This window comes from Odontesthes bonariensis, chromosome 21, assembly GCF_027942865.1.
Source record: "Odontesthes bonariensis isolate fOdoBon6 chromosome 21, fOdoBon6.hap1, whole genome shotgun sequence".
Classification (NCBI taxonomy): Eukaryota; Metazoa; Chordata; class Actinopteri; order Atheriniformes; family Atherinopsidae; genus Odontesthes; species Odontesthes bonariensis.
Window position 1 is genome coordinate 7,810,720 of NC_134526.1, and position 23,844 is coordinate 7,834,563.

The following is a 23,844-nucleotide window of genomic DNA, read 5'->3' on the forward strand; positions in this document are numbered from 1 at the left end:
GTACCATGTCAAGTGCTGAATTGGACAGCTTTAGTGGTCTGTGCCTTTCGTATGTAAGTGCTTTATCTTCTTCTTTTGTGTACCAGCTTCGGTTATTTCTGGCCATACCCCGGGTCTACCTGAGCGTATAAATGCAGGAGTAATTCAACCCCCAACCACATTATCCGGGTGCGTTAGTCCAGCTACAAAAGCTTCGATTTTGTGAAATTTCAGTCGGACTAACATGTTTACAGGCCTTTTAAAAGTCTGGTTTTGGTCTGACTACCATAATAACTCATTTTCTACAGATATACACAAAGCCTGGGCAGGTGAAGGACAGCATACCACGAAGAAAAGACCACATCTGACTCACGGCCACAACATGTGAAAACATCACAGAGAGATTTCATGATTTCAAACTGTCAGTTTACTTTGGAGCTATCACAGCATGAGGAAAACTCAGGAAAATGAGTGCTTTAGACAAAGTGAGCATATGGTGATCGACTGAACATAAACGTGCCATTTGAGGAAGAAAAAACAGATTTATATATATTTACATAACACAATTATTGTATTATTTGTAATAAAAGTAAGAATCAAAATCAACAGGAGATAAGGAACAATAAGGTCCTTTAGATAGGTTGAAGACTGGTCATTTAGGGCTTTGAAGGTAATGAGGATTTTAAATTCTATTCTAAACTTTGCACAGAGCAAGTGGAGAGAAGCCAGAACTGGAGAAATGCAATCCCCATCTATGGTTCCAGTTAGTGTTCTGGCTGCAACATTTTGGATCAACTCAAAGATCTTCAAGGAATTCTTTGGACAAAGAAAAACTCTCACAACTGTTTGGCGTCAAAGCGGCTTTTGTTAAAGCTTGTGATTTATGGCTTCATATACTGGGTGACTGAATTGGGTACCAAAATTGCATGAAGATGACATGACATTAAACTTGAGTATATTTGACTGTAGGGCCCCAGGAAATAAAAATGAATGTTCAAGAGCTTTTCTGTAATCTGTCTTGTTCAAAAAGTTACCCACAGAATATGCCAAATAATGGTAAAACAATGGAAAAAAGACAGGTCTGTGGGTGTCATTAATGGTGATTTACAATCTGAAAAAAAGAATTCAAAATCACAAGGAATCATCCGGCACTCAGGAACTGATAAAGAATGGTGGGCGGAGCCTAAAACGCCAAATCACAATGGGCTGTGATGTTGGGGAGCAGGTCGTCTACCTATAGAATATAATCAAGTTTCCAGAGGAAAAAAAAACATTAATGGGAACTTCAAATATCGCAGGTTGAGGTTGAAAAGAAGACAGTTCTCTCCGGTGAGTTAATCAACTTTACAGAGTTCCGGTGTTGAGGCTGCTCATCGCGTTACGTGATGCGTGGGGAAGTGTGAGCAGGCTCGTACAAGCCACAGAGAGACAGGCCGACCCACCACAGCAGCGGGCAGATTTGGGTGACTCTGCACAGGCGGAGACACATTTCATGCATGATTTGAAGTCAAGCTGCTGAACGAGTATTGTGTCTTCAACACCAGTTCATAGCCAAGTGTGCTGTGCCCGGGCCTGCTTTTGTTTTGACACATAGACAAGCAGACAAACACTTTCAGACATCGTTTCCATGTACACATGCTCTTGGCCAGCCATTTGGATCTCTTTTAAAGAGGTTGTGTTTTCTCAGCAGGAAGATCACAGACACAAAAGTAATGGCTTTGAGGCTGACTGATAACTGATCTGAAGTACTTGAAGGAAATATTTGGACAAAGCATATAAGTGAATAAACTCGCAAAAGTTGCCAATTTATTCAATTTCTACTATATTCACACGGGTAAGCAAAGAGCATTTGTTGGGATTACAAAAATACTTGATGTGGTGATGCTGCAAATCGTTACAAAGACATTATTAATTAACAAATCCCCAAGTGTTAAATCAGCAACTAATCAGAGCAAATGTAACACTTCTGGAGAGAAATTGAACTTGCACTCTGTGTGCTAATTTGTTTCAACTCCATCTCCAAACCGGTTGACCCAACTAATCCTACTCATTTTATTTCTGCATCATCTTTCGTTTAGGCAAAAAACAGACATATCTAAATAAATTTCACCTCATTTTCCACAAAAGAAAGAATGTTTTTTTATCTCTCACTGAATCAAACTCAAATCTCAATATGCATCCATCCTCCCTGTATGTTTATCTCTTCCTTCCTCTTGCTCTTTATTTTATTCCAAGAGCGTGTGTGTGTGTGTGTGTGTGTGTGTTTGTGTGCTTTCAGTGTGCAGAAAGAGAGCAGCTGGAGCATCTGCAGTTGTCTCCTCTGACAGCAGCACAGCATATGGCAGGGCCCTGTGAAGGATGGGTGCTGTCACCCGGCAAAGTGCTTACCCACCGACAGGAGAGGCGAACCGCACTAAAGCCATGAGGAAAAGGAGGAAACAGCTGAACATCAGCACCTCACTCATTTATTCTCCTACCAGCACCCAACCCTAGAAGGACACAATGTTGAAGCCTTGAGGAAAGGACTTCCAAATAGCTAATGGCAGCCAAGATGGCAGTCACATTCATCTATATATCCATCTGCAGGATATAACCCGATCAAAAGGAAAACTGTGGGTCATCTTCCAGTTCCAACATGAAGGCACTGATACTCACGATGCATAAATGACCCTTTTGTCTCGCACAGAGTTGAATGAGCTGCATGACTGGTTACCAAATGATTTATATGCACAAGTACTGTGCCTCTTATTTAGGCCTTTAAACAACTGCCACTGGAGCTACAACACTGAAACCGCCAGTCTAATATTGTGCAGAAGTCGCTCGTGCTGTAGTTGCAGCTCCAATCCTACGGACCACTGTACCAGGATTGCTCGAGGTGTCCTGTAGTGTCTGGCACTGGAACATTCAAAGCAGATTCCTAGTGTTCTGTGGGTTGGATGCTCCGTGGATCAGGCATATTTCAGCATATTAAGCGGATACTCAGCAGGGTTGAAATTGGGGGAGTTTTTTAAGCGGATCAATGCCTTAGGCTCACTGTCAAATTCCCTGATCTGTTTTTGTTTGTTTGCATTTTACGTTCAGCTTTCTGCGTTTAACAGCGACTTGTTTTGTCTTCTTCTAAAACGTTTGTTCATCTACTTGGAAACTAGGTGTCAGTTAAAATCCAACTAATTATCATCATGAAAGTTTGCACAGTAGCCAACTTCAGCATCAGCTTAAGGTCAAATTTAGATTATTTACACCTGTGGAAATGTTGGCTCTGATCTGGTGAGCTAATGCTTCCTCCAGATACTCCTCATCTTCCTCCTGACAAAACGATGCATGCAAAGGAGGTGAGGGTGCAGGCCAACAGACTTCTTCAGCTCATCTTATTCCTCCACAGCTCTTTAATGTGCTAAATTCATTAAGCTATGTTTACACTTACAACCACTCCAATCAAATTCTCAGGATCTGGTTTGAATTCCTCCCGTATTCAAACCACTATGTCCACCTTATTCTTAAAAAACGTGCTTTTTTTTCATTATCTGTGCACTTCATGCTCCTTTTCAGTACCTGTGAAAATACACACAGGAAATATTAATCCCTTCTCATTTATTAATGTCTGACTCACACAGTTATCAATTTTGAAAGTTGATTGCAAGGACACTAAAATTAACACCTATCTTTATCCACAGTCACTCTTCCCCTTCGCAATCTCAAATGAATCGTGGTGATTGTTGCAGGGACAAAATATTCAGCCTGATTATGAATGAAAAAAAAATTAATTGTATTCTAATTTTGCTCCTGAACTTGAATGAGCCTTTTAAAACAAGATATGTTGATTAAATCACGGATTCTGTTCATGTTTCCTGACATGACATCTGCATCTATTTTGGCAATAGCAAATCTTTAAATGCACCATAAATAAAGATACTTCTGCTAACCCTGTTAGCTCACATTTAACATGTGACTAATCACCTTGTGCCATCAACCAGACAAGACGGCTATCGATTAAGCAACAGCGCATATTTGCAGAGTGATATATCAATATGTGTCTCTCTAATATAAAGACAGATGAAGTGGTGCTTGATGATCACTAAAACTGAGTAATGTGGTGGATAAAGAGGATATGGCGTATTCCGTTTGCTGCTCTGAGAAAAACAAAGGTGTCCGGCAGCAGCAGCAGCTCTCTGACACTGCCTCTGGCTGACTAAAGGTGGAACACTGTGCTCCCCTGCTTCACAGTAGCCAATCTAAGATGACTAACGTCAGTTTCACCAGAAACTTCTTCCTTCCAAAACAATCCCTTTTTTCCCTTTTAGTCAAACAAAAAAAAAGACTTCCAGGGTCGTAACTCTGGCGTTGTCAGTCAGCCCAACTCTGCCTGCAGGCATATCATGACAGCCGGAAGTCGTTGGGATTTTTTTATTCATGAGCCACAACACCTCACACATGTCTTTTTAAAGCATTTGCATAATCTATGACATGAAAGCCAAGATAGCAACAGTTTGACCTTAAAACACGAGGTTACCTCACTGACAGAGTAAGGAGGAGGTGAAGCTCAGAGAGACCAGATTCAACCTCTTTCACACTTTTGGTCTCGCAAGAGGAGAAGAGAGAAAAGAAAATCGAAACAAATTCCCATCACATGAAAATCTTTCTTTCAAACCAGATTTCTTTTTTCACCTTGTATTATCTTTATTTTTCCCAGCTTGATGCCACCAAGTGTGCCTACATTTTCCTGGGAAGGCCTCTCCCTCAGTCTCCTCTCATTGTGCCTGCTTCCCCTCCATTTTTACATCTCTCTGTCCCTCATGCTTAAATTTGACAGGCAATGCAGAACCTTTATGGGAGTTATTTACACATTAAATACCTGCAGTCGTCTGAGGGGATTTGGCAGCGACAGAGACAGAAAGAAACAAAAGTGAAACAGAGTGCACAGCTGGTGTTGTTTAGGCCCTCTTGTACATGGCATGCAGCAGATTCCCTTCACTAAATTTGAATTACTTAAGTCTCAAAAGACTACTGGGCTGATCATAGGAACCAAGGGTCATGAGGAGAAGTTGAGCCAGGATTCCCCTCTCACAGTGGTCTACTTTTACCTCTTTGACACTCTACTACACAGACTAAATGGGAGAAAGAAGGAAGAAGAAGGATGTTACAGAGGATGGGGGAAACGTAGAGATGCAGAGGAGAGAGGAAAGACAATGAACAAGGGAAAGATATGAAGCTGGAGTCAGAGGGGAACAAGTAATAACTGATGAAAATGATGTTCAAAGTGGGAGGCAGCAAGACATGAAACATCCAAAACAGAGGAGGAGGAGATTGGGTTTGTATGAGAGATAAAAACTGAGGAGAAAAAGAGGAAGAGGAAGAGATAAGAGAAGAGAAAAGAGGGAGAGATCTGGGCTCTCGGGCAATGGGCATCTCTCAGATGCAGGATGGGACCATCTGGACGAAAGCAGAGCCAGGTCTCTGACAGTAAACACTGGGCATCACTTTCACATGGAAAAGGACCAGGAAAAGAGATTCAAACACCCGTTCCACACTTTCTTAACACCATCCATTCGCCATAACCAACCCAAAAATTAACTGTGCCAACCGTCCTGCCCACGTGTTGGTGTAAAAAACTACCAGACCTCAATACTGGCTCTTTCACCACTGCCGAACAACACGTCAAACTCCCAGACAAACACACCAGCGTGTTTTAGAATTGATTGTGAAACTGCTTGCTGATGTGCCACATCTCTAACTTTGTCTGAGAATATCATTTCCTTCTCTTCTGTGAGTTTATCATGCCAAACATTTCCATTAGTTTCTACACCGCACAGGACAAGAGAACTTACGCTGGATGCAGGAATATTTCTAAATGACATTTTTATCTATTTACTATGAAGTGAGGATGAACAAAAAAAGTATATGAAATATGTTGCGTGAATCCGGTTTGCCTTGCCTTTGTTGTTGTAATTACCACTGTATAACTCCCACCGCCTCCCCTTCAAGAGTGTGGACCAATTCCTTGAACAAGGACCCTTCAAAGTAACTAATCTGTGTCTCCCAACGCTCATCCTCTCCAGCAAAAGGATTCATCCCCAAAATGATGTCCCAATGAGACACGCCTGCCCGAACACACACACAACGCTGTTTATGCATAAGGTCAACACTGCCCCTCCTACCCCTCTGTCAAGAAGCCCAGTTTGGAATCACTTAAAACAGACTCGCACATTACACCGCAACAAAAAGTGAAACTTCAAGACATGCTCTCCTTCATACCCACAGGGTTAATTAGAATTGTTTTAAACAGCCACTGCCATGCTTTTTAAACATTTATGGGTGCATGCATTACAACCGAGGCATTAACATATCCAGAAAGTTTAACCTCTTCTCTGCTCCCTGGCTCCATTAGCAGGAGCTGGGGGGAATGAGAGAGAGGACAGTTGACCTCTGCTGCCCCCTGTGTTGCAGCTGAAAAACAACAAGGGAATTTTCAATGTGGAGCAGCAGCCAGCTCAGGATCAGAGGAATCAGAGCCAAGCCACCATGCAGACTGAATAACAACCAGCCTGTATGTTAGTGATGAAGGAGCGATCCAAACCCAGAGGCTATGTAGTACCAACAAAAACATACATAATTCACTAACAGGGACATAGAATGAGTGGTCGTGCTGAATAAAAAGATAAATTAAATAGAAATTACAGTTTGGATCCCTCTCAGGCAAAGCTACTAATATAAACAGAAAGTTTGGAAGTCTCAACAGTTTTCTTTGTGTTTGCATTTATTTAAAATTCAAAATTTTGGTTAATCAAAACAGTTCTGTTTATGTGCACACAGCTGAAATGAATGTAAAATTCAGTTTGTGTGCAATGTTGAAATGTCTCATCCAGTTTTGATCTCACAATAGAATCACGATTATCCTTTTTTAGGTGCAGCCCGTACTTTTAATTTCTCTGGAGAGATTTTGAGCTTAAACACCGAGGCACAGTTCACACTGTTCCATAATAACCTGAGTTGAAATGAACAGTCTCAACCCTTACCTCACAGAAAAGTGTTAGTTTGTCATCAGGCAGCAGACCGTTGGCCTCATCCAAAAGGAAGTCTCTCCGTATGAACTTTTTGAAACCCCAGTCCTTCCCCTGAACAAAGCGGTACGCCCTCTGGCTCTCTGGAAATAAATACATAGACAAACAGGGAGCAGCAAAAAAAATTTATGGAGACTTTCACAAAGTGATTAAGCACTGTGTGCGCAAAAAGAGAAAGTTTGTTATGAGTCATGGCCATAAGCAGCAGAAGAACAATGGCAAAAGATGCTGGGTGCAGGAAGTTATGCCTGCAGGGAGCTTTTAACACTTCAGAAGAAAGCAGAATCTTCTCACTGTTGCATAAAGACTAGTGGTAAACATGAGACAGAACGGCTGTGCCTTTTTGGCCGAGAAGTGAGAAATTGCAGGGATCAAAGCAGTCCAATTATCATGTGTTTACGGAGTGCCAATTATCTCTGACAGTGGCAGGAAGGATTCTGTGACACACAGTTGCACTACAAAAACACAGGAAGGTGGTGAAGTCGTTGTGTGTACAGCAGTCACACTGTGTGATGTTCACAGCTATCAACAGTCAACCGACAGTAAACGCTCACGTAAGAGGTCAAAACATAAGGACTGGGCTTTATTACCGGTGACAGCATCAAAATGTTAAGCTAATTGCAGATAAAATGAAAGCCAGGCACGAACACTGAAATCCTGCTAACAACAGGAGCTCCGCAAGAGCGATGCAACACCTTCCTTTTGAGGAATTACATCATTCACCATTTTGTAAATGAGAATAAGATGTTTCCTCGCATTCTGCTCGTGGTTTCTAAATCAAATGAGCTGAGATTCAGTGACAGACGCTCTCTGTGTTTGGAGATGTTTTTTTGCATTCCTATCAGAACAGGCATTACCATAACACATGATGAGGGTAATAACTTCAGGCTTTATGTCTGTTTCATGCGTCTCATCCTGTAAAGGGTTACATGGACACACGAGAAAAAGCACCGCGGGCTACAAGACCCACTTCAAACAAATTGGTTTCTAGTCTTTTCATTTCCTTTCTTTGACACTGCTGCGATTCCAAGAATGTTCTATACACAGAATGCCATGAAAATCCAATAATCCATGCATTTGGATTCTTGGATTGTGTTGGCACTGAAAGAAACACAAACCAGAAAAAAAAACCTGCAAAAGATTCAAATCTCCACATGAGATGGTCTCATGCTTATCAGGTCAGACTGACACAGTCTACAGCAGCGCGTCCCGAGCTGATATTCAGCATATCGGCTTCAAATAGGACTGTGCAAAATCTTTAAGCTGTAACAATTAACTGCTTTTTAAAACAATATCATCAATAGCTTTTATTTCTTCAGTTCTAGTGTGTGTCAAACAGTAAGAAATCAGTAGCATTCGGGAGCATCCTTTCCCTCAGCAGCATCCTGTGTGTGCTCAGGGTGTCTCATTGTCCTCTCTCTTCATGCGATCCCAGACCAACTCCCTGATGCTGAAATCATGGCTCAGTGAAGTCAAAAGCATCTACTGCAGGACTCTATGTTCATCTTGTTTGACTCGCTGTGGAGGTGAATTCTTTCTAAAGAAGCTAAACATCTAAGTTGGCTTCATTTTTCAACAGTAAACTGTATGTAAATGGCTATTTGTGTAAGAATCTAATGAAATACAGATAATGCAAATGGTCTCGGTCCTCTGAGTGCAGCCAAAATAGGTATGACCCACCAAGTCATGGATTACAAAGATGCTCCGTGGTACTTTACAGAAAGTCTTCTTAAGTCATTTTCTCACACAAACACCAGAGACCATCTGGAGAATAATTTGTCCTCAGTTACCTGCTCACAAAGACAAAAGACAGTTCGGGATTCTCCGTGTGAGATGCATTCTCAGAACTTTAAATGCAACCGAGTTGCACCTGTGTGGAGCGCACAGGAGGGCGGACACGATGAAGAAAGGACTCTACAAAGCTGCGTCTTGTTCACAGCACATTACGAAGGATGAATGAGGCACCCTACCAATCTGAAAATGACTGTTCTTGTGCTGCCATCTATACTGCCTTTGAATGTGTCTGTACTATCAACAAATGGGTTTAAAAGCAATATACAAGAGGGCCCAAAACAAAGTGGGGCAGTGGCTGTTATCCGCATGCACACTGGCTCAACGAGAACTCTCTGGTGGTTTATCTGCAGCATTCAGACACTTTTCCACACTTAATTCTGGCAAGATGACTGGAGTCAGCACAGAGTCTTTCATGCCTTTTATGCAGACAATTGCATTCTCACATGCAGTAACCCCATGAAAATATCTTCAAAATGTATGAAAAAGCAGCAAGACACCATCGAGCAACTGCTGGTAGGTACTCATCACTGCTGACCTGGAGTACAATGGCACTTGCTCCATATCTAGTATGTTGGCCAGGAGGTTGAAATAAGTCTCAGCTAAGAGACGATGAAGGTGGGACCTGGAACCTCTTATTTCAAGTTTTGTAAGAGGATTATATTCATGTAAATGTTATAATACCCTGAGAAGAATGAAACATAGTCATTAAATGCTTTAGAATTAGAATAATAAGAAACAAAATAGGTTTTATATTTGCATTTGTGGCCTGGATGTTTACAAAGAACCACGTGTGCCGTAACCCGGCAGATTTAATCTGTACTTTTTAAGGACTCTGGTTCACTGTTATTTTTTGCACTTGAGACGGCTCGTGTCATTAAAGGGATAGTTCGCCTCTTTTGACATGAAGCTGTATGACATCCTATATTAGCAACATCATTTATTAACATTTTCTTACCCCCCGCTGCGTCCTGTGAGCCGAGTTCCAGCCTCGTTTTGGCGTTGACGAAGGTAGTCCTTCTAGTTGGCTCGGGTTGCTAAAATAAGGCGTTTTGAATCTCAAAACAATATGCTGCCATCTGCCGATAGCCGCGCCTGTTACGGTGTTTGCTGCTCGGAAGCAGGGGACTGCTCCGTCTGCACGGTCTACACAGCACGCAATGATACGAAGGGAGAGAAAATAGCGCCAAGAAAATAGCGTGAGGTCTGACTTTTTCCTGGAGAACGATTTTGTGATGCAAATGTATTACTCTTTTGAACGCATTTTGTTTTGAGAAGCAAAACGATTTATTTTTGCAACCCCAGCCAACTAGCCGGACTACTTTCGTCAACGCCAAAACGAGGTTGGAACTCAGCTCACAGGACGCTGTGGGGGGTAAGAAAATGTTCATAAATGATATTGCTAATATGGGATGTCATACAGCTTCATGTCAAAAGAGGCAAACTATCCCTTTAAGTTGTGTAACAAGTCTTAGTTCATGTGTTCGTATCAGATGACCAAAAATGATATACAAGCTCTGAACAACTGAGAAGTGGTTAAACAGCAAAGGACTTCTGGTAAAAGCCAATGGAGCCATTTAGTCACCACATAGCAGTCGTCACCTCTAACATTTCCATTTCTCGTGCACACCTCTGTACATGTGCTGAGCCCTGGTACTTCAAACAGACTTCTGCTGTGGCTGTTCTTGCGTACATCCCAACAGGAGTTCTGCTGACAGATCACAGTTGGAAGCACTAAGATGAAGTGTCAATTCTACTGTAAGATCCTGTGTCAAATCCCTTGTTTGGATCTGAGGGAACAGCCAAAGACAGGATTGGTGGAGGAGTACAGTGCATATGCAGTTACTCCCACCGCTGCTCATGCAGGGAGCCCTTCACTGTAATCCCCTGCCTCTTGAGACTGTGTATGCAAGGGGAGCTGACAGAAATCACCATGCAAACACCCACAGATGTAAGCATGCATACCAATTCAGTAGATTTACAAATCAACACACTCCACTTCTTACAACACTAGCTCATTCATTCATTTCTTTTATTGTCATGCCAGTATTGTCACAGAAGGGAAGTGTCTGTCTTCAAACAAAGACCAAAGATTGCCACAGCAGCAAAGCCAAACAGGCTTGAACACAAAGTCAAACTTTTGTGGCCTCAGTGCACTTCACTGTGTGTCGCTGGGTAGACATCAAGAAACTCAGGAGAAGGATCCTTCCCAGGCACCTAAAGGAACTCTTCTTTCTCTGCTGTCTTTCACTCCCCTTTCATGTCCTTTAAACATGTTTGAAAGACCTGTTATGAGAGACCCAGATGAAGCCCTGAGGTGCAGAAACCACTTGAGAAGTTGTGTTATTTGGGTATGAAGCAAGACTACCAGTGATGATGGAGGACTTCCCCAGTGGCAGTATCGAAAGCTAAACAGGGAGGTGAGGTGAGGAGAGGAGAAGGGTTGGCAGGAAATAAAGTGACGGGGTTCGGTGAGGAAGCCAGGAGGAAGAAATAAGGAGAGGTGAGAGGGAATGCTGAACGATGCTCCAGCAGATTTACTGAAAAGAGAAAGAGAAGTGTGATTTCTTCAGTGCTCAACAGTGACAGTAAGGCGACAGTGACTGTATGTGTGAAAGTGTGCGGGCACAGATGATGTGTGTGCTGAACTCAGCTAATGCCATGCTGCCATATCCAGTAAGGCATCAGAAAGCTGTGCTGGCAGAGAATTAACTGCAGGTCAGATCGCTCACGCTCAATGTTTCAGTGGGTTAGTCAAGGTGGTAGATGGGGGGGGTAACTAATTCTATTGAGATCCTACTGGTGGTGTGAGATATGTAAAAGTAATTAACAAGCACTGATAGGAAAACGTGTTACAGAACACCTCCAGTGAAAATATATAGATCCTATTCATGTTTGTAAGAGGTCGAAAGTCTGTGTGAAAAATAGCACCTACAGGTTAGACATGTGCAGGTGCCACGATTCTTCAAGGTTTTGCCACTTTGCTGCTGCACCTCGCCAACAGTGAAGAGTAAAGCTTCTCACTCTGCCAGAAAAGACATTGAAGGTGATGAGGAAGGTGAGAAAAATGAAGTCTGAGTTGAAGTCGGAGAAAAGAGGAGGAAAGCAGGAGTGATGCCAGGCTGTTTAAGTGAGCAGGGCATCCATATGCAGGCGTGGGGCTCAGGGGCTCGGCTGGCACACAGAAAGAGAAGGTCGCCAGAAGACGAGTTGGCATGCAGAAAAATAACAGCCGACACAGCAGCGAGAGTCAACATCTCTCTTCCTGTCTGTCACTCTCTCGCCCATATCTGCCCAGAACACCTTACACTACAGTTACCACAGCATGACAAACCATATACAAAACTTTCCACATCTCAGTGTACTGAAGTGAAAGGGTAATCAATTTATCTGGCTCCTATATTTAAAAATCTAATCTGAAACTTCATCCTCATTATACATCGATTCTCATTGGCTGACATAAAGCAGATGGGTACACAAAGAGTCTTTTAGAAAAAGATCTGATCTCCAGTGAAGATTGAGCTTTGGAAGTTGGTGTCAGCACAAACATGTCTACTGACACTCTCTATCCATGTCAATACCATCTGATTATGTTAAGATTGACCGATATCTTCTACTCTGTTGGCCGGGCTCCACTCACCCACACAGAATGCCTGATCACTGTCATCAGTTACTGAAGGCAACAGACACACAAACTCATTAAATTTAACAAGACTGCAATATAATAGCAGACCACACCGAAACATGCTGAAACTGGACTCTCCGGCCACCTCATACTCACATAAGCTCACTTAGCCTTCAGCTACAGCACACAAGAAAAGCACAGATTGAATGGAATACTTTACATGGAGACTATTTGAATACAAAACAGCTTGCAGCAGAGGATGAGAACTTTCCATCTCTCCTCTTTGAGCTGTCAGATCACAAGTCTGCAGGGGGGCAGCTGTTTTCTCTGGAAAAAGGGGGAGGAAAGAATTGAGTGGGGGGTGTCGAGAGACAACTTACAACCCACCCAACAGCCTCAGAGGAGAAAACCAGCACATTAAGCCAGGGAGAAAAATGATGTGGCCAAGTATGGTGTAAGGAGGGAGGTGGCGGGCTGCCACTGCTGCCTGAATCTATCTCCATTAGTAAGTACAGACCATCAGAGGATCCAGACTCAGACACATGCTCTCTAGTGGGGGGCTCAAGGGCTGACTAATGCAGAAGGCATGTTTCATCAGATAATGGAAAGCTTACCAGTCAAAAATCTGACTTCACAGCACTGCCCAAACATTAGACTGTATTTATACCTCGTCTTTTAACGAATGCACTCAATGTGCACACACACCACTCAACATATGAATATATGCCTGCTCAGAGTCTGAATAACATAAAAAAAAAAGAGTACACTGCTGTTTTTTTTGTTTTTTTTTTACAAAAATGATACAGTTTCTATGTAAGACAATACAGAAATTCTAACTTAAACCTCAAATGCAATTTTCAGCTACTTACTTCCCCGCTCTGCACTGGGGAACTGTCAATGAGAGGTTTTAACACACTGTGCTCACAGCAATTTCCTAATTCTACACAAAATATCAAATACCTATTCTTCAACCTGAAAAATCGGACTTATTATGTATTGCATTTGTGTTTGTATCTCCAGATATAGAGTGTATAAGCATAAGAGAATCTGACAACATGAACAATCTATGGCCACGCAGCTTTCATAATCAAGCCACTTTTTTGCCAAAAGGCCAGGATTAAATTGGATTCTAAACGATCCAGAACCACCACAGCAATCTGTACTGCCATATCTTTAGATGGAGTGCTCACTAAACGATCACAAATATGCTGGCAGTTGGGTAATTTTCCCAGTGACAAGACGAGCAAAGTGGAGAGCCCAGGTCTCCCCAAGGGGATTGTGGGAAGATTGGAGGAGGGCATATGGCAAGAATGGGATGGGGTTTGCACCACAGAGCACAGCATTTATGGCTGAAAGCCCCCTGAGACACAAAAAGAGAAGAAAGAATGGAAAATTAGATCCTTTTCACTTCACTCGGTATTCCCCACATTCAAGCTTTACTCAAGTCATTTAAAGGGAGCAATGCTCACAAAATGGTCAAGCAATGAAGTCAAATATCTCAAAAGTTTTTTTTTTTTTTACTTATTCCACGGGAAATCCATCCTCAAAAGATGGAAAACCACTAGAATAGATATAAAAACCAAAAGATAACGTTATCTGGAGTCTGACACTGAGAATTAAAAGGTCACAAGACAGATGTGGAAATAAAGAAGGACACAAGTGAATGACAGTGAATTTGGGAGTGTGAAGGAGAAGACGCAGGTCTAATGAGCAAGTAAAAGACTGAAAGTTCACGAGGGAAATGTTTTTCAACAGGAAAAATGATTTCCCTTTTTACACAACCTGCCCCGCAGGGGATTGTACACAGCTTCACTGCATACGCCTCTGATTCAAAAACACTTCCGACTCCCACCTCTTCTCCTCTCTCCCTGTCCCCCCCCAATCTTCCCTCCTCCACCCTTCCTGAACAGTATGCTGCAGGGCACTGAGAGAGGGGTAGGCAGCCAGAAAGCCCTGATAACCAGGAAGCAGTCACATCTGGCCTTAACTAATTCTATTCCATACAAGTTTGCTTTTCCACCCAATAACATAACCTAATTAAAAAAAAATAAAAATTGGAGGCTCATTCATTTCCAAATCATCAACAGGGACTGAAGCGGATGAAGACTTCTAAAAGGTTGGGTCTTTTTTAATTAAAATCCAAATTGCCCCACGCTACTTTGAATTATATATTTACTTGAAATGAATCCAAGCAGCCGTGATTACACAAGCCCATATGGCTATCAGTAACTCACATTATTAGAGTATTAGACACACTCTCCACCTGCAACACCCCACAGACACAGGTGTGAGAGGAGCGTTTCATGTTCAAACTCTCAAACTTTAAGATATCCTCCGTTTTCTGCTGACAGCTTTGGAGAAATGAAACAAACTTTTTTTCTGTTGTCAAGCGAAGAAAATGAAGAATCAATAATGTGCAGGAGATGTTTCCCAAATCTTATTCTTCAAACAATCACAACAACTATTCTCATTAACCTAATTAATCTCATTAACCTAACTAATAATAAGCCCGTTTTGTAAATCTGATTAGCTTTTGAAAACGTGCACGTATGGATGTCTTGGAGGAAGGATTCAGGATAGCCAGCTGTGAGAAAGACAGAAGGATCTTATTCCTAAAAGATCCAACCGAGTTTTATGAAGCAAGTTAAGGGTATGGATTATCAAGTCACAGGAACCTAATTTGTATCTTGTGATATGGGGCAACACAATAAAATAGACTTAAACCATCACTTAAGGCTGGTTAGGTCCTGTTGACTCTGACTTACCCATAGCTTTGGTCTCTTCTCCTTTGGCATTGAGGATAGAAAACTTAAACTTGGCACGCACTTCACTTTTTGGGCAGCTAACCAAGAGAAGGTAAAGTGATAAATAGTCTTTGCTCTCCTCATCCAGACCTTTAGGATTCACACGCAAACACCTATGGGGGGGGAAAGGAAGAGGTATACAAGTAAGACATAAAACTCAGAGATAATGTAATGCTTTAGCTCCTGGAAGGTCCCGCAATAATGAAACTACTTTATTCGTAATGAGCTAAAATTATTTTCACACTTTCGTGTTCTACTTTAGCTTTTTACGGATTTTATTCATTAATGGCACAAAAAGTCATTCTTAAGCTGCAGAACCGTCGTCACCAGCTCGCCGCCATCAATTGAAAAGATGCTCTGAACCAAAAGGACAGATTAACCCCGCTGCTGAACCATCGTGTTACTGTGGCAACAAGCCACACACACTACTAAGTTATAGTGTCTGTAACAGTGAGGCAACAATAATAACTAACAAGTAAAACAGGAAATGACACCACTGACCCAACCCTGGTCACAAGTGACCCTGTAGCCCTAAGATAAAAAGGTTTAAGAAACATTTTCACACCAGCTGAGCACAAATACTTTGAGAAATACCTGGGCGTCGAGCGACTAATTGACAAGAAATAAGAAAAAAAAACTCAACTCAATTACATAGAGTGTGTTATAGTTCCAGATCATTAGGCATACAAGGTTCGCATTTGACAGGTTTGTTGAATTAAGTCTTCAAACGGGTATTTTTTCACCGGAATCAAACTCATAGTTTATTAATTGCATAATGTAAAAACTTCACCCTAATGGAGTTTCAGTTGAGATATAATCCCGTGGACCGAAAAGTAAAGAGTCTGGGCTTCTTTATCAAAAACACATGCCGACATTTCAATGTCCTGGATAAACTGCTAAACGCAAAATGTTTCAGTGTTTCCTTCCAGAAAATGCACAGCTCTGCAACAGAAAGTACATCAAAATAGGTGGTGACGTATCCGTTTTGTTCTCACGGAAAAAAAGATCGAGCTCTACTTCTGACTCGGCATGAACTCTCTGGGTAAAGCTCCTGAAGTTAAACTGAAAGAAAGGATTCCTGAAGTCACAGTAAATCTGATGTTCCAGCTAAACATGTCCACTTTCTTTCAAACAGGAAAACAGTGAAACCCAAACATTACGTCCCTCAAAACAATTTGCTGTTTTTCAGTGTATTAATGCAACATCTGAGCCATTCTTATGTTAATGAGGACCACTTTCACAATACTTTTCCATAATGAGTTTGTCAAATATGGATTGTTTTTTGCACAGCCTGTTGCAGTTTAAGAAACATGACCCACTTGAACATGCCCATATGGGCTTTTAATAACCATGTTAAGCATATGCGAGCCATTATTTCACTAAGCCATTTGAGAAAAATACATTTTGCACTTTATGAAATACCACTCTGTAGACTCAGGAAGAAAAATCTATATTTTCTGGTAGGCAGTTATTGTGCGGGGAGTCCTACATTCGGCTAAACAAATGAGGTGGTAAAAGAAAATCTGTGGTGACCGAATGGAGCATATGGTCATATATTTCAGTTTTTAATAGTTACTTTTGTACAATTACTGTCCTCATGCTGTAAAGTCTGGCTCAGGCCTGCAGTGCAACAGAACAGTGGAGAAAGAAGAGATGCCGACTGTAAGGTTTGCTCAAAAACAGACGAAACTGACAGATAAGAGAAGACAGAAAAGAGAGTTGGCGACTAATGAGAGGAGGTGACTGATGGCGACTAATGAATCAAAACTTTACCTGATATAATTTGTCTAAAGTGGTGCAATTTATTTTAAATTCAAAACAGGTAACTTAACAATCCCATTACCGGCTGTTGTTTTACCTCAGGCTATAGCCATTAATTTCAGACCTGCAAAATGTCTCTGGCCACTATGTAATTGCATAATAAATTCAATATGTTCCACTGCACTCTGTAAGCTCCTCTGTGAAAATGAAACAGCGACATGTCATTTTACCACAAAAATATGCAACAACGAAGTATTGCAAGTGTATCTTGAGTCTTTCCTTCGATATATTCCTGTTTATGTTGATGCAGAAGTGCTCACCCATCCATCCATCTATCTATCCGAGTATAATCCTTCCCACAAAACCTGATCAAACAGGAACTTATGTGCTTTTCCTGTGAATCAGTGTCTTGTTTTTAAGTACAGAGGCACAGTGGTGGTTAAGCAGATCCATCCCTGAGCCAGCAACAGGAATAGTCATGGAGCCATTTTGGCTGAAGAGGCACCACAGTGTTGCAAAGCTGTAGAACTGCAAAAAGACTTTCATGCTCCAGCTGATATAGTTTCATTTAGTTTTTTGGTTTGGTAATGGCAACGTAATTCTATGGATTCATTTAGTTGCTACTAATTGATGCAATTAATTAAAGTTGGTTATTTTTTCAGTGTGTCACTCACCTGATTCTATCATGCCAGCTTGCTATTTCTAAGCACACAGTAATGCAGCGCTGAGCCACCTCTGTTGAGCCTTTATGAAATACCGACGGTGAACAGCAGCACCTTTTGCACCGATATGGTGCGCTGCTGAGTGTAAAGGGCTTGAGTCAAGTCACAATGGTAAAAAAATGAGCAAGGTTGCCCCGATGTTCTTCACTTTCCCACTTCCAAAGGGATTCAGGGGATCTCCCACACATGGTGCCATAGAGGGTTCTGACAACTAAGAAGCCTTTCTAGGAAACGAATTGAGCGCCTTTGCTAAGTTGTTCAAGATCACAAACACTTCCTCAGGCTTGTTTTAAAATAAGAACGACGCCCATCTGCCAAAAGCCACATGCACCGTCCCTTACCTCCGTGTGAGATGAGAAAACAGGTCATCAACAAATATCTGAAATAGGAAGCAGTGTCCTCACCTGGGCCCTGTTTAGTAGCCTATAAACATCTCACAGTGGCATCATGCCACTGCATAGTAATTATGCTACCTTAATAACCTCCTCCAGAAAGGATAAGCCTGGACCAGCATCAAGAGAGCATCCCTCTTCCACTAAGACTCATCAGCAATTGATTTGTTAGTTCTAATGCGTTTTATGCTCCTGGCATTCATCTTTGGTTTATTGATTCCAATGAGTCTGTCGCAAAAATAGTGTTGATTCAACCAAGTTCACAAACCTTCCAGCATAACAAATTGCAACAAAAAATATGATGAGACACACAATTTCAAATAAAGATAAACCAACTGTGCACTGGAAACCAGCAAAGCAAAAATCAAGTTAAGAATTTCCCTGAAAAAAAATCAAACCCATCACCCTGAAGTGATGGATTTAACCTCGTGAAAAACAAGGTTCTACCATCCAAAGACAAACAATCTGAAATCCTTGAGAGGATCATTTTTCTCCAGTTAGGATAAAGCATTTCAGTACTCTTTAAGCTCAATTCACAAAGCATCACTGACCATTTGAGTTTGTCGTTGGCTCCTGAGGAGAACGTGGAGCTCTTGATGACTTCGCCCATTTCCTCACGACAGAAGCTGAAGTTATTGATGGTCCACATGTAGGAGAACTTCACCACTTTGATCTAGACAGCAAATGAAAAAAAAAAAAAAAAACACAGGATGGACTGAAAGCAGATATCTTTATTTATATATTTATATATTCTATATGGGTAAGCGATGTTTGGTCAGCCTGGACTTCAAAACAACACATCAAAACTGCCTTTCATCTCAATAAACACTGACAACAAACGACAGGAAAGAAGAAAGGATGCTGCGATAGTGGCAACAAAAAAAACTGAACAAGTTTGCAAGGACATAGCTGAGATGAAAAAGGAGACATGATCAATAACATACTTTGTCTACCATACCTCTAAAAAGGAAAGTCAAATCTGAGCTAGATGAGTCTGTGGTGCGGGGAGTGAAGCGCGCACAGATCAACTTTAGACAAAGAAAACATTCGAAAAAAATCACATCGATCTTCATGAGCAACAAAACAGCTTGTAATGCAGAAGCAGGGAGTAAACACAGCAGCGAAAAAACAAAAAGAAAGCGCGTATGCATTAATGAGGCAGAGCAAGTCAATTAAAACAGGAAGCTTTTCCAATTAGGTGGGCTCCAACAAGTATTATTTATGAAAAAATGAAAACTATTCACATTGACACTAAGCTTAATGTTATATTGTGTGAATATTCACACAGAAGATAATAGACTTTCAGTATCATGTTTTGTCCAGATAGCAAATACATTTATAAATACCTATGTTAAGAGTTGCATGAAGCTGACAGACGGACTGCAGGTAACACATCCATCACCTACTGATCTGATCACAGCTTTACCAATAAATCACTTCTGCTATTTAATATGGTACTTTCTTTTCTTTATGTTCACAACAGAAGCAGCAGAAAAATAAAAATCCTCTTTATTGTCCCCTTCTTCTACCTTGTCAACAGCTTAGAGCTCAAGAAGAAGAGCAGAGGCCTGCCAATCGGAAGGTCGGCGGTTCGACTCACGGCTCCCACATGTCAAAGCCCCACACTTCCACATTTTACCCAAAGGGTCACATATTGCCCCCCGTGTTGCAGCTGTGTCCCTGAACGTGTAGAAGAACTACACAGACTAACACGTGCTGCATGAGTGTGTGGTGAATATGGCCGGTAATGTAGAAGCGCTTTGAGTGGTCAGGAGCGCCAAACGAGTACAGTCCATTCACCACTGATCGAGACATTTATTTGTGAGAATTTGGAAACAGCTTAATGAGTTCAGCATTGCCCCTTTCTCTGCAACTCCACAAACCCTGATTTATATTTTTTTATATCCTTTTTATTTCAAACTTGCTTTCCTTACCTCTAATCAACAATGACTGAAAACACTTGACATGATTTATCAGATTTTGTAGAAGTTGCTATGAAGCCACGAGGGCTTAACACACAGACAAAAAATGATGTCAACTTGTAATGACAAAAATCTGGGTGCTTGTAAACAACAACAACATAAACTACTTGTTTGCATAAAACCTGAATTACAAAGTCACCTCCTAAAGGGGCTGGGTTAGGGATCTTAGCCAATCACTAACCTGAGTATAACACCAGCTCTCAGCCACAGGGCTGCTGGACATTTCTGCCGGGGGCGGGGGACTTGGGGCTCTGGACATTGCCAGCTGGCAGGAGTTGGGGTACAGAGGGGTTGAGTGGAAGCACCAGCCAGGTGTGGGGTCAGAGAGATGACCCCAGGCTCCAGAAGCGTGTCAGGCACCCTGTAGGAACACAGAAGCACAGCCATTAAAATAACTCTGACTTTAAACAACTGAAGCACGTCTATGCTAAAATCTTCAACCTTGTGGGTGTGTTTGTGCGTGTCAAAGTTATTCCTATTTAAATGGTTAGTGTAATTGAGCAGTCTTTCCCGCTAAGCAGGAGGTAAGGACTCTGAATTCACTGGCTTTAAAGGAGGTTTGGCATTCAAAGCACAGCAGCAGCGTGTGCTCTGCTTCGCTGAGGGAAGCCTCCCTTTATCTGCGCATGGTTTCGTCTTTGTTTTGCTTCGAGAGGAGCTGAGTGCTGTGCCAGCCATCTGATTTCAGCCAGGCTGCAACTATCTGCTGTGGTTATAAGTGAAGGGCAAGACTTCAGGCTTTCATCTCAAGCTGCCAGTCTGTTCTGAAAACACACAAGGTAACACGATACTTTCAAAGAGCAGTGCTGAGGAGAAAAAGGTTAAAGTCGTCGTTTTTTTTTCAAAGCACCAGCATCCAGGATGTTTTCATTCTGAAATCTTACAGCAGAGATTTAAACTGTAATGACTACATCACCTCTCGCTCTCTGTTTGTGCCAAAGACAAACGTCCACATTACTTTTGTCTACTCTTCCTCACTGTGCTACACTTTCACGGGATTGTGCAAGATTTTCAATCCCACGAAAGAAAAGAACTACACGATGAAAAGACACATCGAACCGTTTGATTTCAGAGCTTAATTTCTGTGCTGTAAAATAACTCCTCTCAGGTTTCTCTCCACCAGCTTCATGCTCAGTCGTCACAAGGTCTCAGGATCAGCTTTTCTCAGTCAACCTGCAAGTCCCTTTCTCCTGCCAATGAAACTCTCCCATCCCCCAGCTTAATTAGTGTCCGATTGAAAGAGAAGTTCACGACCTAAGAAAACTTGACAGAAACTGAGTATTGGACCCAGAGCACAGAGAGACAGAGCGAGAAATGAGAGCTATATCTTGGTGGCTGAATTGGAGACAGAAGAGGTGAAACTCAAGCATCAACAGCTCCAGACCAACGCGCAGCTTAATTAATTGTAAGAGATGGCACCTGCATCTGATCCTCCTCAATTCAGTGATCCTCTCCTCTTCCTTTGTATCTGATGAAAAAGACTGGTGGCATTTTCACTCAGTAAAACAATAAAATATTAATCATCAAAGTTGGGTGAAAAAGACTGCACTGATTTGCAATTTAAATTACCTGAGACTTCCTGGCAATTAATTATAGTCTACATCAGTGAGCGAGGGCATATACACAGATTTGTGCACGCACGTGTGTTTCTCTGTGTGTGCCATTGTTTTGGCATTGATACACAGCGTATCTAAAGCACAATTTTCCGAGTGCTTTTTTGTATGCTGTCCCTTAAAGAGCACTATGAATGCAGAGTAATCACACAGCGAATCAATTTAGGAAAACATGACAACACTGGCAGCACTGCTAACAGCCTCGCAGCTTTCTAAGTAGACCCAGATGACACTTAACCAGAATAAAGCAAAGATGGGGCTTTTTTTTCTTCCACCCCAACCCTTTCATGGTAAACATCAGGAGCACAGCGGCAGGAGGAGAGCTGAAATAACAACTCTCAGAGATGGAGAAGATGTGAGCTAATCATCAGAAGAAATGTCTTCAGACAGTTCAGTTGTCATGGAAATCTGATGATACCAGTAATAATGACGAAGAGGCAATAATGGATATGAAGTAACAACGATAAATACACATCACTGTGGAAATCAAGAAAAGCCCTAACCCAAAGGTAATTAAAGGACAAAGGGAGAAGTTAATGGAGGTGCTATGCTTCAGATAAGGGACAACATTTTTTTTTTTGCAGTTACTTGGACCCAATCAGCAACTCCCAGGCTGGATAAGAGGAAGTGGAAATTAGGATGATAATAGGAGTGCTTAGAGATACTGAAAGGCAGGCAGCAAGCTAGGTTTACACAACTAAACATCGTCTCCAGCAAATAAAGGAATATAAAGAACCAGGCAGAGCACGGATGTCCGGCCCCTACAGAGACTGTTGTATCCAACTGCACCACCATAAGTGGTTCAACCTTCACAAAGACTGAGTGACATTATTGTCCAACAACAATGATCGAGCCGAATTTCATGGAAATCTGTGCGATGCACGGGTAAAGGAAGATTTGTTCAAACAGCAAAATGCTAAACTGCTTTGGTTTAGGATGCAGTCTTTGGGTTCCTGTTCATGACCGTGGAGGAAAATATAATGTCATCAAGGATATGAGTTCAGGGTGTTCAGCTAAGTTGGGCCGTGCCCCAACTCAGATGAATGTGTAATACAAACCCATGCATTATTTTTCTAATAATCCTTATAAAAACAAAAACAATCATGCTGATCATGTAACCTACATGACAAAGGTGATGTTCTCCTTAGTATCAAATGTCCCGGTGAAACGCATTCCCCTTCATAAAAACATGAAAGGCATTTACTTTGACAGCGCTATGATGAAGATTCATCGTTCGGAGAGTCTCACCACCAGCTGTTTCCACTGAAGTGGGAGCTTCCAAACCACAGTGCAGACAGCAGAGAAGCAAGAAAGAAAAACAGAGTGCGTGTGTGTGGTTGGTACAATACAGCAAGGGTGTGAGAGGGTGGAAAAGACAGCAAAGGCAGTTGGGCCGACTCCGTCCCCAATCGTTGTCCCATGCCTGCTTTCAGAGAAGTAAGCCAGCTGAGGGGAGCCCATTTGTATTCATTACAGAGAGACGGTGTGCTCTCACTCTGCCAGTCCAGCCACCATCTTTCTGTCACACACCTCAGCTCACCAGAGAGTCTGACAAACAGAAAGACAGATTCAACTTCCTCTGCATAAACAAGAACTAAGTGAGGTGATGCCACTGCTGCCCCTGCCGTCAGGATGAGAGCTGGAGGCAGCCAGCTGGCCAGCCGGTTCGGACCAGAATGTATCCACGAACCACATCACAAACATGTTACACGCTGAGTCAATCCATGATACCCAGCTGAAGGTGTGAAAATGTTTCTTCTGAGATATTCACATTTCTGTAACACTTCCATGGTGATAGCATATATTTCTGAGCATATGTTACCTCCATCTGCAAAACTGATAATGAGAACAGCTAACAATGTATATTTGGACTTAAGGACACATCTCAGTTCATCTGTTTCTTCTTCTGTGTTCAGGACGATCTGAACGGCTGGTGATGCAGAAGGGGCTCGATCAGCCTGCAACTTCTGTTTATTCATTCATTTATCTTGTTAAATGTTAAAATTACATTCAACTAAAACGATAGAGTTGCCACTGAAATGCAGCAATAAGCCATAGCCTTTAAACACTAAAAGAGAAAAAAGATAGTGACTCCAACGAACAGCCCAGCTTACACC

The 23,844-nt window shown here is 41.9% G+C and overlaps 1 protein-coding gene across 4 annotated transcripts in view; it reads right to left on the minus strand.

Annotated features, from left to right (window-relative positions):
- Window positions 1-23,844, minus strand: part of spop (speckle type BTB/POZ protein) — a 112,616-nt gene that overhangs the window by 24,189 nt on the left and 64,583 nt on the right. For all 4 annotated transcript variants that reach the window (XM_075453727.1, XM_075453728.1, XM_075453729.1 and 1 more), the window contains 4 exons: window positions 20,296-20,475; window positions 18,684-18,805; window positions 15,219-15,370; window positions 6,993-7,120 (listed from right to left, as the gene is read on the minus strand). In XM_075453727.1, the coding sequence (XP_075309842.1) occupies window positions 6,993-7,120; window positions 15,219-15,370; window positions 18,684-18,805; window positions 20,296-20,373 (480 nt within the window). In that variant the 5' untranslated portion in view covers window positions 20,374-20,475. The remainder of the gene's footprint in view (window positions 1-6,992; window positions 7,121-15,218; window positions 15,371-18,683; window positions 18,806-20,295; window positions 20,476-23,844) is intronic.